Source organism: Epinephelus lanceolatus, chromosome 4 (genome assembly GCF_041903045.1).
Source record: "Epinephelus lanceolatus isolate andai-2023 chromosome 4, ASM4190304v1, whole genome shotgun sequence".
NCBI classification, from domain to species: Eukaryota; Metazoa; Chordata; class Actinopteri; order Perciformes; family Serranidae; genus Epinephelus; species Epinephelus lanceolatus.
Window position 1 is genome coordinate 36130228 of NC_135737.1, and position 16307 is coordinate 36146534.

At 41.6% G+C, this 16307-nt stretch overlaps 1 protein-coding gene across 4 annotated transcripts in view; it reads right to left on the reverse strand.

Annotated features, from left to right (window-relative positions):
* The window catches only part of kcnab1a (potassium voltage-gated channel subfamily A regulatory beta subunit 1a), a 165915-nt gene that overhangs the window by 9510 nt on the left and 140098 nt on the right, over positions 1 to 16307 (reverse strand). For all 4 annotated transcript variants that reach the window (XM_078167178.1, XM_078167177.1, XM_078167179.1 and 1 more), the window contains exons 4-9: positions 13099 to 13178; positions 11929 to 11973; positions 9032 to 9076; positions 6426 to 6469; positions 6209 to 6295; positions 2035 to 2120 (exon numbers count right to left, since the gene is read on the reverse strand). In XM_078167178.1, the coding sequence (XP_078023304.1) occupies positions 2035 to 2120; positions 6209 to 6295; positions 6426 to 6469; positions 9032 to 9076; positions 11929 to 11973; positions 13099 to 13178 (387 nt within the window). The remainder of the gene's footprint in view (positions 1 to 2034; positions 2121 to 6208; positions 6296 to 6425; positions 6470 to 9031; positions 9077 to 11928; positions 11974 to 13098; positions 13179 to 16307) is intronic.

The window sequence follows — 16307 nt, forward strand, 5'->3', positions numbered from 1 at the left end:
CTGTGGAACACATGTCAGGATGAGAGAGGAGTAAACGAAGGGGGAATCTGTTCAGCGTAACGCAAGCATAATGTCAGTGCCATCACTCAACTTACAAATTACATGTTGCCCTTCTGTTCTGCAACCCCATGACATGCGCCTCAAGCCTGTGTGTGCGGCCATGCGAGGAACTCTGTGTGTGTGTGTGTGTGTGTGTGTGTGTGTGTGTTTGTGTGTATACTGTACCGCTGCCTTGTCACATAGACTGAGAAGGCGTGTTTACCCCCCCCTTCATTATGGATGCTATCTAAATTACACGGCTTTCATCTGGGCTTGTGTTCTACAAAGATATCTGCTCCTTTGCGCCATGATCACAGAGAGAGGGTGTCAACACATCTCGCTGTGCTCAGAGGGGGAGGGAGAGGGTGAGAAAGACACCAGAGAAAGGAGAGTATGGGTGTTAGGTCCTTGAATGTCACTTAAGGCATGTGATCATTCTGTGCTGTGGCTTCATACTCCACGTATATATTCATAACTGTGGCAAGAGTTGAAACGGGAGGGAGATTGTTTCTGACAGGAAGGGGAAACAACAATGAAGGAAACAGCTGGGCCTCTGTGGGAACACTTCCCAGAAAAACCTGTTTCCTCAAACTTTCACACAGGCCAATTTTCCATTGCGTCCTTCCTTTCATTACTCGTTCACGATCATGACTATGCATGAGCAATGAGTCCAAGGAGATGATAATGAGCTGCTAGAAATGGGTCCTAAAGATGTCAAGTTATAGAAAATAACAAGTGTTTCTTCAGCTTCTTGAGAGTGTATTCTTTGGATTCTTCTACCTTCTGTTATTCTAGATGGATACAAAATCTAATTTGCCAGCAGCATGAAACTGAATCACTAACACTGTATTCCATTATTTACTTCTGATGAGCTGAGCTGAGTTTAAAGCTGCAGTACAGCATCTCAACAGTGTTAATTTAAACTTTAATTGAAGTTAACACTTATTCTGCTCCCTATGTGCTCTCAAGAAACTTTGTTTAGCTAGGGTCCAAGACCTACCTTTATTACTTATTGCCACAGCACACTGTCCTTTTGGTGATTATGTGTGGCACACGAACTCCCTATTGACTGTCCTGCATGGTTGTCAGGCTAGGTGGGATGGGCTTACCTAGTTGTAGAACCTCTGTTAGTTTGACGGGGGTGTGCTAAAGTAATAAAGAGATAGGATTCGGATCAGGTGTGGGACCGCATTTGATGAGAGATGTTTGTTGGTGCTTCTTCAAGTCAATGATGCTTCCTTGGTAGGATGCATCTTTCCATGTCAGGTCCTACAGAGGCTAGGTAAGACTCCTTCCTAGCCATTGGTGAACACACATTGGAACATGCTAGCGAGGGCCCAAGTGTGCATCATTGAAAAGGCCCTGACTTCGATTCCGGCAAATCGTACACCAAGAATTGTGGATACTTCATCCCCACTGAGGATACACACATGCATCCTTTAAAATTCTCTGAAAGAAAGATTCAGTCCTCGTTGGAGTCTGAAGGATCCTTGAAACTGGAACAGTCCTTTGATGGGATTCATTTATGTAGCCTCCTTGAAATTCAGCCATTTAAGGATCCTTGCTTGACTTTGAGAAGCACCATCTGAGTGCCAGTTTTGTCTCGACTTATTGTCCCCATGTTTAATGTCTATAAATATACTGTCAATAAAGTACCGAAGCGAAGCAGTGTCGGATCATGGAGAGTGAGCTGACCAGGTGATGGCCATAGATCAGTGCCAGGACAACAAGGCAACAGGTTGGCCTACATCCCTTCCCTTTAGCCTGGCAGCCGAACACACTCTCTCTGGTGATATATGTATGGGCAGCCAAGCCCTGGAAGCCCTTGACGAGTGTCATCCCTAAGTAATAGTATCAAGTGCCCAGGGATGTGTCTGCTGTGAGACTTGTAGAAAACGTTTACCAAATGATCCACTTGAATATACTCATTCTTTTTTTACTGCAAAACACACTTCTCCAACCCAGAAATGACACTAAAAGCTGTTTTCTACTTACCATAATCTCCATGGCCGTCCACCGAGATGTCCCCCAGTACATCGCCATGCCTTGGTTGATCACATAGGTCATGGCCCGAACAATCTCTGCAGAGATATACACACGCCAGCATCACATCAGTCAGTCAGATCGACAGTGAACCACTCATTGATTCCACCATGTAGCACTAGTAACAGACAGTAACACCAGTATGTCTTCGAAAAAGCGGTAACATTCATCCTGAAACGGCCCTCTGCCAGTTTACGCTCCACCTTCAGCTCTGCACTCCAAGCAAACAAAACACATCCATCCCTGCTGGATCGACTTTAAACACATTCAAAATTCATGCAGCAAAACGGTTGAGTCTTTTAGGCTAAGTTCCCGAGACTCTGAGGAGACACAGCAGAAACCTAAAATATTTCTCAGCATGTTTTCCTCTTTTCTTGAAGCAGCTGTTTAGGATTAATGAAAATTCAATGTATACAGTAAAGCCTTAATTAACTCAGTAGAGTAAACTTTAAAATGTAATAGAGTTAATGAAAGCTTAATGAGTAAGAAGAGACGTAGGAGAGACTTTTATGTTTATCTAAAATTAAAATCAATTTGTCAGTTGTTTATCTAAAAAATGTCACCAGGGGACATTAGTTTTATTCAGCAGGTGGAATTAAAACCACTTCATTGAAATTAACTACAAGAAATCTTCAAAATAACAAACCACATCACAGGATCGCACGTTTTGTATGTAATCCACATATGACAGGCAAAAAACAAAGGTGGCACTGAAAGATAAAGTGATAGAGAAAATGCTATTGCTTCCTTTATTTCTTTTTTTTTTCTACCGAGGATGAGGATAAGAAGATCAGAAGTGACTTGCCCAGAGGCGGGCAACATGAATCGACAACAGCCAAGCCTCATGAGGAGACAACGCCAAAGGCAGAGAGATGGATGAAACCCAGAAAACCAACCAAAAAACAGTAACAAAAAAAAAAAAAAAAAAAAAAAACCCTGAAAGGAAAAGTGGAACAGAAACAATGAGAATGCATGCATTAGTGGGTTTGCTGATGCACTCAGGACTCAAAAACAGCAAAGAAACAAGAGTAAGGAAATTAAAAGGCAAAATCTGAGATAAAAGGTGGCCTTAACGAACTGATGAAGGAAAAAAAACAACTCCTTAGAGGCCACCCACCTCCTCGAGTCTCTCTTACCTGCTGATGTCTCATCACCCGTCCCTAACAACTCTAGGGACAAACTAACAAGCTCACATACTGGAGCCTCTCTGATCACACTCAAGCCACTGCATTTTTAATGACGCAATTAGCTCCAACACTGCTGACTGCACGAGCCAACAAAAACTCAGATTAGGACTGTCATTAAGGTTATTCATCATCACCCTGCACTCACTCCAATTATACAGCAGTCCTTGAATGTGGCACGACTCTTGTATTTCACTCTGCATAAATGACTCTTGGCAAGACGACAGCATATGAGGGGTAAGAAGGTCAAAGAAAACATCGACAGTGAAGAAAAAAGGTTGGCGACAAAGTCACCAAGGAGGAGGAGAAGTTGCAGAATACATCTACAGGAGCGTATAATCAGGAAGACCTAAAAAGACTTTTCATTCTCCCTTCATTTTGAAATAATAATTAACAATCTGAATCACAGATGCCTTACTAAATACCATCCTGTCGTTGGAAATAACACAGTATTAAGCAAAGTAAACAGTCTCTTTCCTCTCTCTTGTTCGCCTGCCTTCCTCTCCATCCCTCTAACTGCCCGCCTACCATCCAGCTCCAGCAACACGCTGTGATTGTTCACACTGCGCTCACATTTAAATGCTACTTGCCTCAATTTCCGACCAATATAACAAGAGAGAGGAAGAGGGAGTGAAAAACAAGTTTGAGGACGGAAGAGCAATAACAGTTGAAGGAATTAAAAAGGAAATGAATAGCGAGTGCAGATGGTGGGGGAAAGTCAGCTGAGTTTGCAGGACAGCGGAAATCAATAAAGAAGCAGGAGAAAAAGTGTAAAATCAAGGTGTGTGTATGTGTGTGTGTGAATGCACAATATTCTATACTGCTATACTTCATCAGGAAAACAGAATTTCCACAATATCACAATTTTGGGCAACACTTTCTATGAAGACCACGTCTATGATGCGCTATTAGGGCATTTAGAATGAATTATAATTTTATAAATTTGAATTATAAGGGTCAAGTGTCTTATGGATGCTCTTAATTAGTTATAAACTAAAGGCTGATTGATGGGGTTCTCAGCGGCTTGCCGTCGCATCGAGGCAATCCTCTCGTTCCCCAGGGAGAACTCCAACAGAGTGGTGCCTCTGAGTATCCCCACACCCGCTCAGCACCTCTCACCCTGGGTAACTCCAGAAAAGGCGAGAGTCTAGCCCCTTTCCAGGAGTTTGGTTCAAGAACTGGCGATGCACGTAGAGGTGAGCCCAGCTATATCTAGTTGGTACCACTCCACCTCCTGCACCAGCTACGGCTTCTTTGCAAGGTGGCGTTTCACATCTCAAGAGCCAGTTGTGGCCACCAGAGGTCAGCACACCTGGGTCCCTGCCCCTGCTTCGTGGCACACAATGCACCCGGCCCTGATGGCAGTCCCTACGGGTGGTGGACCTATGGGAGGAGGGGTTTCATGTCATTCATTTGGGCTGAGCCCAACCGGGTCCCATGGACCAAGGCTTGGCCACCAGATGCTTGCTGGTGAGCTCCTCACCGAGGTCTGGCTCCAGAGGGGGGCCCTGGTGTCCCCATACCGGGTGAGGTACTCTTTTCCCAAATGTGCCGTTTCATTGAGGCTTAGTCTGGGATCACACTTTACTTAACACCAACACTGAAACGTTACAATGAAGCATGCATTATTATAGCTGCATCAATATGTGCTTCATTTAACACATGCAGTGATAACTGATGATACTGCACGGACTATTATTGCAGAGTCCTTCCTACAGTTGATTGTTGAGGTGTGTCTAGGTGAGTATTGGTATTCATAATGCATCATAAGCCCCATCAGTCGACCTCTAGTTTATAATTAGTCAAAAGCATCCATGAGACACTTACAATTCATTGTAAGTCACATCTATAGTGTTTTATGACTGTTGATATAGTGCATCAGGAAGCATCATGTGTGTTTATGAGTGCAGTCATTGAGCATTATAATTGCATTATAATTTACTATGAATGGCTTCATAATGTATTATAGATGTGGTCTTCAAAGAAAGTGTTACCCAGTTTTGTTAGACTTATATAATTACCAGTAGCATATTAGTCTACAATATGGGGAATGTATGATCTGAATTACAAACACTTTATTTGAGTCATCTGGGCTGTACAGATGCTTCTAGTTTTCCATTTTGATTTAGGTCCAATCAAGTTATCTAGAAAGTCTTGTTCAGTTTAATTACATTTATTATAAAAGCCCCGTTGAAGGAAAGCAGGAATCCTGAGCAATGCAAGGGCAAAAGCAAATTTATCAGCTATTGAGAAAAAAACAGTTAATGGCTTTACTCATGGAACACTATGGTGCAAGATTAATGCATGATAACTGATGTGCAACCAATACACCACTAATATGTATGTCAATAAGAAACTTGATAATGACTTATAGAGGAGTGCCTGCCTCTCTTTAGCTCTACTGAAGGACACAGTTTTGCAGGAGTAAAACTGGACTTAGAAGTCTTGTTAATTATATAACATGAGCATAAAACAGCTCCAACATCACCAGTTATTCTCTGTGAAACACACCGTTCAGACACTGAGGGCGTCTTAACTTTGTTGTTTTGCGCTCTCTAATTTCTTTAGCAAGTACACTGTCGTCCTGAAGCCAGTGAACCACATCAACATCCCTTCTCACTAGTTGACTGTTCTGAAAGGGTTTAAAAAATGCTGCTTAATACATGTTCTCATTTTTATTATGAGATACTAGCAATATGTGTACACACTAGACATCCACAGTTAATTTAGAATTAGCAAGTCTCAAGTCACAGCTCACTCTAAGCTTGATTAAAAACCCGAAACTTATTCAAAACAGTAAAGGCCAAAACAAGTGCCAGAATAAATAACATCAACATCACAAACTGAGGCATTAAATTCTAGTGAAACACTTGCTTGACATCATTACTGCCAATTTATTTGGTTGCTTAGGTGTAAAGCTGAACGTTGGTTGGCTGACTCACCCTCCATGGGAGTATTGCTGTCAGGGCGGTTGGCAAAAACTACATCTACATACTCCAACTGCATCCTCTGTAGAGAGCCTTTAAGACCTGAGAGACAGAGAGATGCAAGCTCAGACAGTAGCGAGTGACTGAATTGATTCAATAAAACACTGTGTGGTGGTGAAGAACTTTTATTTCAGGTTTGTTCAAGTTGTTTTGTTCATCTTGCACGTCTTACCTTCAATAATGTGTTTCCTGGACAGCCCTCTCTCTGTCTCTGCTCTGATGGGACAAACACACACACCAACAGTAAGCTGCACTGTCAGTCTTTTTCAGTCATTCATTTTCTTTTGGATCTTGGGCCAATGCTCTTTGTGTCCGTTTTATCTGCGCAGACAAGGCTGTAATAACAGTTAGTTCTTATTTTTGTACTCTTGTCACCTCCTCCTTGCAAAGTGTCATGCGACTAACAATGTAAATGAGTGAACAGACAGCACGAGTGGGTGCATGGGCAACTTTATTCTTGTGTGTTGTATGTTGCTGTGTTTGTGGCTGTCAGTGCATTAAATAACTAACATTATCCGAACTTTGTGATACATAATCAACTTTTAAACATCAATCATTTAGCTTACAAGCACATTAAAAGTCATTTTAAATCACATTTAAGGGGGCATGACACGAGAATGTGCGACTCGTGCTGTTTTCTGTAAATGGGTCAGCACGCTTTCAACTTTTCAGAATCATTATACATCCAGACTCTGGAGGAGACAGGTGGAGGGCTGAATCTTCCTCACAGGGATGAAGGAGTGCTGTGGATTGGAGAGAATACCTTCATCCTTATCACAGGAACCAGTTGGGACAGTCTCTGCCAAGGAGTGTGAGTATGTGTGTGCGTGTGTGTGTGTGTATGTGTTATGAAACAGATTTCTTATCCCCTCTCTCTCTTTCTCCATCCTCTGAAGAGGAACTGGTTCATCCTGGACTGGTTATTGTATGTGACATGATGTTGCTCAGGTTGTAACAGAGAAAAACTTAAGTGTTGGGGGGGATCTACCAATAATGTCTGTGAAACAAACCTACAGATGGTACGTGCTGAATGTCACAGGAGATATGAGGACATAACCTTTAAATGTAAATTATCAGGGTATCCATGACAGATACTCCTGGGGGAAAACTTACACCACAATTTGCAACTAAGGGCCGAGGCACTCACAAAATGGCTGTAGCTCACTAAAAACATTGATATCAGGATTATTTTAGCGCCTTATGTCTACCAGAGAGGAAGAGTTGCATTGACAAACTTAATAGTGTTGGTCTATCTCAGTGTCCCCTCTCCATACCTTGCTTATCTTAGAGTCATAATCCCACTGAACGGCCAGTAGCGGCATACTATTTGATCGAATCACCAGGTAAGATCATCATTTAAGCTAACAAAGATCAAAACCAGGCCTTACACAGCTTAGTTAGCTTCAACCTTCACGGCAAGCAAAACGCTTACTGCATGTAGGCATACTGAGTCAGGATCCTACAGTTTTGCTGTATATCCCTGCTGATGCCTCACATCTTACTGCTTAAAAGCTCAGTTTGGCAGTTTGTACAAGCTTAGTTATGAATTTTTACCATGTTGGTTGTGCATCCCACCACAAAGCAGCTTTTAGGTATTTTTCTGTTTGTTAGCAGACGTAAGTGACAAGAAGGCACCTTCACGAAATATAAAGTCAGTGGTGTGCGATGACTTGTTTTCCCCTCAGGTGGGGGCGGGACTTAAATGTGCTCTGTCTCTATGATTTGAAACAAATTAGTTTTACATTTTTTGGGGGGTAACTAAAACTTTTTTTTGGTAAACTCTTCTCCTCTGGTGGACATAAATCTCATAAGTCTGTGTGTGATGACTGCTTTGTGTGACTGAGTTATCTTTATGTGATGTTGTATGTTTGTAATTTGTTCTCAGGTGTCTTTTGTTGCACAGATCTTGATCTCTGTCAGTGCAGTTACATGGACATGAATAACTCATTTATGATCAGGCTTTTGGAGTGTCCTGTTTATGTAAATACCATACACCATTTCAGAATCCTGGAAAAGCCCATACCCCATCTATGAGAAACCCTATTACTGTATGCTAGCTGGAGTACTCAAAAAGAAAACTGGGATACAGTTGCGTTTATACACCTTTTCCTGGCTGTTAAAGGCGGCCTACTACCTGTGCAGGTGCAGCTTCAGCTGAGTAAAGTAACAGAAAAACCAACAATGTCAGCAGCGACAGCTTCTCACTTCTGGGTGATGAAAAAATTGAGTTTTGTCTTTTGGTATTGAGAGAGGCTGTGTATCTTTATTCACTGCTCCCTGTCCTACCTGGTGGTAGTGACAGTGACAGACTGGCGCCCGTGTGAAGTGAAGACAGTGTTGTAAGAGTAGTGTAGCTGCGTTCAGGAATAACATTATGTGAGCAACTGCATAGTGTGTGTGTGAGTTTGTGGTTGAGGGATGGTGGATGCACAGAGAAGAGATTAGCAGTTAAGTTGTAAAGTGGAAGTAACTGTGCAGTGTTGTGTTCAATATTTCTTGTCGCTCTCATCTCCCATTGTCGGTCTGTTTTTGTCAACATCGTAGGCGCCTGCGCAAATGGACTGCAGTAATTAGTATTATTAGTATTATTATGTATACGGCAGATATGAATAACCCAATTTCTTTGTACTCCTGTAAACATCATATCCTGAATATGATCATAACTGGGATAAGCCTCACAAACAGGTTATTTGTGTCCATGTGAACACACCCAATGAGACTTTATAATCTATTCACAGTCAAGTGTGGAAATGACAGTTTAGAGAGTTTCCCACTTACTTTCCTCCCCAGTAGAGTTTAGTTGTGATGACCAAGCTGGATCGCCTGAGAAAGAGCAGAGAATCATACAGAGAGTGAGAGGTACATCATGTATTATACTCGCTCTGTGTGTTCTCTTATTTAGACATACATGGCTCTACAAGTGTCCTTGCTACTACATGCGGTCCCGTCATGGATGTGTTTATCCCCCACAGTGCTGATCCTGCTCTCTTTGTTCTCACTGTCACTGAGGTACATTCAGTACCTAAGCAGTTTAACATGAGCGAACGTCCCACTTTCCTCAAAGTGTTGGACAAATGTGTGAGAATGTGCTTCCCACATATTGCTCAAGAGATTTTGATGACACCCTGTCACTACACATCTGCTGCTCTGCTAAAATCACTGAACCTCTCCACATATTCTTCAGCATCACAAAAGATGACCTGGCAAACATTATTTCTGTTGTCATCGGATTAAAGGATAAAGTCAACATTTTTCATCAAGTGGCATTTACAGAGTTGCGAAATGATTTTCAAAGTTTCACATAGCAACTTGAGTCACATGTGACGAATCAATTCATGCTGTGTATGTAACAAAATATGAAAATATTCAAATAAAAGCAGCACTAAAAGATGTGTTATATTATCCATATTACTTTCCCCTAAAATATGTAAAAAGTGGACCACCATCCCTCAGTGCCGTCTGCCGTCTCCACCCTTAACTCATGACGACACCCAGACACTGAAATGTCAGGTTCATTATGTCTTTACTGCGCCAGCATCAAACGCCTACTGGTGTAATGTAGTCAGCACATGACACTGAAGGCGGGGACACACATTACGACTGTTGAGACAATTATGAACATGATTTGGGCATGATTGGACCAAGCTGGGTCTGCTGCTGTCTGGGTCAGCTCATGTTGACAGTCTGCAGATAAAAACATAATGTGTGTGTTATATTACGGGTGTTTTCACAAATAGTCCTTTTCAAACAAACTGAACTCAGCCCTCTTAAAGTGCACCAAAAAGTGGACCAACAGAAAAGGGACTCAATTCTTTTTGTGATCACATTTTCATTTTGGGTGTTTTCACATTTAGTCCTTTTTAAATCAACCGAACTCAGTCCTTTAAAGTGCACCAAAAGGTGGACCAACAGAAAGGGAACTCAATTCTTCTTGCGTTCACATTGTCAGTTCATTTGAAAGAGGACTCAGTTCTCTCTCTGGTCCACCTCAGCTCTGATGGGGCCTCAGTCCTCTTTCTGTTCACACTATAGCCTGCATATTATATATATTGATGTAGTTTTACTTTTACCTTGATGTGCGTAATGAACTTAACATTGGAGGAGTTCTCTTGGAGTGTTCACATTTGTGCAAAAAATACTGAGTCACTGCTCTGAGTCCGAAAAGGACCAACTGTGAAAAAACACCCCTGATTTAAAAGTCGACTCGGTTCTCTTTCTGGTTAACTTCAGCTCTGGTGAGGTCTCAGTCCTCTGTCTGCTCACACTATATATGATATATATTGACATAGTGTTGTGATTACTTTGACGTGGCACTACAGTGCAGTTATTAAGCCCCTCGCTTTCTGATTAACTTAAAACTTGGAGGAAAACCTTAGTGTTTCTGTGCTGTAGACTGTTGCCACTTGATGTATTCTACATTCTACATCTGGAGACGTGCAGTATCTTCCGTGGACCAAACTACTCCTTGCCTGCTTCCTTGCAAGAGTTACAGACCAACATGGTTTCGTCTGTTTTTTCAAGCGTTCCAGTGCAATAGCATGTGATCTAGAGGGCTAAATACACTGGCAAAAAGCAAAGCAAAGCTGGAGCGCTTTGTGTTCACAATGCACAGGTTAAGTGATCCCCACCAGGGGTCTGAGTTCTCTTGGAGTGTTCACATATGCCCAAAAATGCTGAGTCACCGCTCTGAGTCCACTTAGAGGGCTGAAAAGGACCAAGTGTGAAAACACCCTAAGACTCTTTTTTTAAGTCTTCAGATCCAGCTGCTGCCAGTCGTTCTCATCAAAACACATACCAGTAAATAAACAAAAGAAGAAGAATGGCAAGCAAATCATTGCAAACTGCTGGTCGCTGTCTGTTTGTTTTGGTATGGGGTAGTCAGTCATAAGGTTTAACCTTGTTCTTGCCTGTCAAAGACTAAAAAAAATCTGAGCAGGTTGGTAGCAACAATCTGCATGTGTGCTGTGTCCAGTCTTTGTAGGTTTCAGCTCGTTGTCCCAAGCTTAACGAGTGATAACATGGTGAGAAAAGACAAGCAACTCACTGTTCGTACTTTACAGCTGCTTTATACTGACATATCATGGAGAGGCTCCATCAGGTACTTCCTATTACTATGAGTTACTTCCTTTGGTGTGACTGTAAGTCTGTCTCCCCTGTTTCCTACAGAGCTGATGAATAATTCAAGTTAAAAAAAAAGGCTGAGCATGTTTAAATATCTCCTTAAAGGGAATATTTGAGATTTGTGGAATCTGAAAGTGCCTGCAGGCAGACTTTTATACAGTAACTGTTTAAAGCTGCTGTACTGTGATGCAATGTGTGCAAGTGTGTGTGCAAAAATACACAAATTACTGAAAATAAGAAATGTGGTCTGATTGAAGCAATATAAACAAACCCTGAGGAGGCAGATATCATAGTGCCGATCTCAGCATCACTTACTATTTTTCACTTTATCAAACATGTCTGTCTCTTTCACGCACTCACAACACCAACACATGCGTCTGCACACAACAAAGGGAACAAAAAAAGATCTCTCATTCCCATTCTCTTTGCCTACATGCCTCACACACACTTATCTCGCTGCCTCTTCTAACGCACACACACATCGTCCTCCGCCATCTTTCTGTCTCACAACAAAAGTGATGAAAAGCCATCACACACATTTATGTCATCATTACCTCCAGCATTTCTTCTTGATGATGGTTCCTAGAATGACTTCCGCCCTGCAAGGCAATATAAATGAGGCAGCGTTATTAAATTGAGGTTTGAATTCATAACCCCCCCCCCCCCAAACACATGAACAATATCAAACCTGCAATTCATTGTCACCAAACTAGACAACGTTGCATTCATCAGAAAGATTGAGAACAACTTTGTCTAAAAACAGGCAGTTAGATGGTGCATTCAAAAGAGTTAAAACATTTTATGCCACAAGAGCCATCTTTTAGTTACAGAGTTTTTTTGACAGAATTTGTGCTTTATTATTGTTTTTTGTTTTATGTATTCTGGTAGATTATGCTACAGCTACACTCCTTAGTGGTGCTTGTGGTTTGTTTCAACAGCAGAAAGATCAAACCCTACTGACACTGGACTTACAACATTTAATCTCTCCAATTTTTAAATGTATTTTTTTACCAAATTTAAACTTGTTGAATGCTGACACAGTAACGAAAAACTTCTCACTTGCCCTGATAAAGCTAGCGCAGGCTGGAAAGGTGCTTTGCAGTATTTTCCTCACGTTTGCGTCAGACTGAGACATCAGACAGTGTAAATAAATGATAAATAATAAATATGTAATTCTGCTAATTAGATCACAGCGTAAGCCTTTTTTCAGAGCTGTAATGCACTTTGTTCTCACACAAAATCCAAAGTATTCCTATAATCCTAAAGATTAACCTAAGATTCTGCCTGAGTGTTCATATTTTATATATTTATATCCAAAGGCACAGGCTCAGGTTACTGAAAGCAACGAACCAAAACAACATCATAATCAGTGATAATAAGAATTCCAGCCGCACATTAACAGCAGTGATTTACTCTTAGTCCATTTTACACATCCTGTCTCGAATATAAAGCATGTCCAGTGGAAATGTTTTTCAAAGGTCATGAATAATTGTAAATTGCATGTTGCTCCAAACCTGCTGGTCATGTATCAGTTCGCTAAGTGAGTGGAACAAATTAGTCTCTGTATGTGTGAAACCTTCTGGCTACACATATAAATGATGAAAAACTCCTCCCGGAGCCACAGCGGGGCCAGGCGTCTGCACCTGATCACACCAAAACATGATCAGGTTGTTATGAGCTCAACTGAACTGCGAATGAACTGAGAGGTTTTCTTCCGCACCCACCTGCCGCCTGCGTAGACCTCAGCTGTGTCGAACAGATTGACTCCACTCTCGTAGGCAATAGTCATTAGCTGCTCTGCAACCTGGCAAGAGGTGAGGACACAAACACACACACACATGCACACACAGAAAGGTCATTGAGCTAAAAAAAAAAAATCTCTCTTTTTGACACCTGCAAATGAAACATTCATGACAGAGCTGTAGCATTCTGGCATTTCCGTATCTTCAGAATAAATATTTATGTGTTTCCACAGCTACGGTGTCCAGGGTTTACCAAAACCATTATCAAAGTAGAGGAAGGTGGCACACCATCAAAGCAGTGCAGCTTCATGTGGTATCAGAATATAATTTCTGATGCATTTCAGCCTAAGGCCTTCCTCAGAGCAAGGGTATTGTTTACTTCTGTTACATATATGCAAGACAATGAATACTGCGACACAACAGATCACACCAACATACATGTGCATACTCTCAAATAGCCACAAGAGGCAAGTTAAGGATCAGAAGACAGTGGCCAAGCAAATCTAATATCACACAATCAAGAAATTCATCAAACAAAATCGTTTAAAGGTCCAGTGTGTAGGATTTAGGGACATCTATTGGCAGAAGTGGTGTTTTCATTAATTCATAATCACCTGAAAATTAGAACTGTGTTGTTTTTGTTATCTAAAGCCCAGTTCAGACAACAAATTCCAGACGAGACAAAACCATTACAGAACAGTGTGAACTGGCCGGTGTGAGCTCGACTCAGGCCGGCCGATGGCGTCACCTGCAACACCTGGTCAAATCGCCAGTGGCTGGTTTTAGAACGTAAAGCACATCACCTGTTTCTACAGTCAGTCAGCTTGTAGCAAAGTCTGCTGGTCAAGTCAAAATGACCGCAGACGGTGTGTTGGCTTGCTGCAGCAGGTGCTTTGTCCCCGCCGAGCCTTCTGTTTCCATTGTCACAGCCTGCCGGTGTCAGACGGTGGGTCGCTGCTGCTGCTTGCTGTACGTGCTTCTCATTTACTGATTAATTGGTGCTGGTTCTTTATATTATTGTGGTGTATTTATTATGAATACAGTCCATCTGATGCTTGTTTTCTTTATGTTCTTTGCTGTTTCATCACTACTACAAATACAACTGTAGCCAGTATGTCACTATCACTATCCTCATTCATATTTTAAGAAGCTACAAATTATATTCAGCCACAAAATCAGCCTGAAAAGCTGGAAATCAGAGCAGAAGCACAGAGAGCTGTTGCATAGAGATGATACACTGTCTCATCTAGTTGCATTGGTGTGAACCGGCAGGTTTTTTAGAACGTTGCAAAATGGCACATTGCAAATAGTTGCCTGTTTCAGCTCATCTTGTTGAGAATCTTTGGTCCGAACTGAGCGAGTCCTCTACCACAGAGTTGGACATGTTGTGCTACAGTAGCCCAGAACACACAAATCAAACACTGACTCTGAAAAGGGCCATTTGTGTTTGCACACTGGCTCTCCTACACACTTTGCACACCGGAAAAGTTTCAGTTGTGCAATCTCAACACTAGATCTTTAACAGCTGAACACCCAGTTAGTTTCTGTCTCTAGAAAGCATGCTTGTTGTCTTCTGTAGTTTTCTCTAGCAGAACATAAATAATGTTCTCTGTATATTCAGCATGTAGCACTGTTTCAGTGCACCAGCTTATGTGGGATGGATTATTTTGTGAATGCAGAATATGTACAGAGTTGACATTTGACTTCTGGGCTCTGACCTTATAAGTCCACACAAGGATACACCAAAGTCAGCACAACAGGGACTGGGAGTGATTTTAGTAACTTTTCCCTGGAGGAACTTAAGTTTCTAGTAAACTTTGTCAAAACTGCACATCAGACAGTCAGATAGCTTCAGAAACTTCCTCCTTCCACACCTTTCCAACTTTGGATTAACCAGTTCAGTTCCCCCATCCAATCCAAGGAACACAGCTTTACTAGGATGACTATGGATTCATCACCCTCCTCAAATCATACCATCTCTATGGGGTCTAATTGCCAAAGACTTTTCTCATTTTCATTCTCATGTGCACATGTTGATAAATATTCTTTGTACTATAATAAAAATGATTGAAATGCTGTACTAATTTGATTTTCTAAAGAAACAATCAGGTTTTGAACATACCGTTTTCTGGTAATACTTCAGAAAATAGGAATATACAATACAAAATATATGCACAGAGTTTTAAAGCATCACTTTATGAATTGATATGAGTTAACTGATTATGTTAAACACACTTTAGAAAGGAGGCAATCAGAAGGCGGAGATCTCTGATTGTCTGGTGGCGAGACTAGTGAAAACCATATGACCATATACTGCCATTTTTACTAGTAGGTGGTTTCTCACACTCAGATTCTGTGTGCACTGGAATGGAAAGAAAAAAAGAACACATAATAAAATGATGACCATACTGACTTATGAGTGCATTTAGAATAGATATTCACCACTGCAATATTTTTGTTAACATAACTGGGTCCTGAATGGGATTGGGGAGGTTGTATAACTTTCCAAATCCGACAACACAACATTTACACCCACTTGTTGCTGTGACTGGTCAGCTGTGTGAAGGTGAGACAGTCAGCCAGGGTTTGAATTTCTCTCTCAATCGCTTTCTGTTATTCTTAACACAGCTATTTCTGTCACTTCTCATGTGAACAACTGAGTGCATTTATACAATATTGCGCCTCCCCTCTCTCTACGATGGCCTGCTTTTCACTCGCCATCAAGTGCAGCCGTTCTGAACATCTACAAACACTTAACACAATAAGACCTCATATAAACTAGCTTTGATGGAGCACAAGCCTCAAAGCTCTCAGGTGGATGCTGGGGTGGAGGTGGGACTTATGAAATGCTTTATGAACAGCAGTGCAGCAGGTATGGCAGAGCAAAGGCTTAACAACAGTGCCCTACTGCAGAAGATGTGTATATGCTGCAGTGAGCAGAGCACTGTATGTCCTGTGTGAGTACGCTGCAGCAGCACACTCAAGTTCCTGAACTCACACACTCAAACAGAGCTTGTACTGTAAGTCTGTTGAAGTACAGACTTTACAGAGCAAGTGGGACCACAGCATAATTATCTGTGGAAAATCATTTGACTCCATGATGTATGGTGGTGTCAACTCACTCCTCTTCAGTTAATAAGTGCCCGTGCTTTATATGAGAGTGTGGCATATGTGTAGATATCCTCCATATT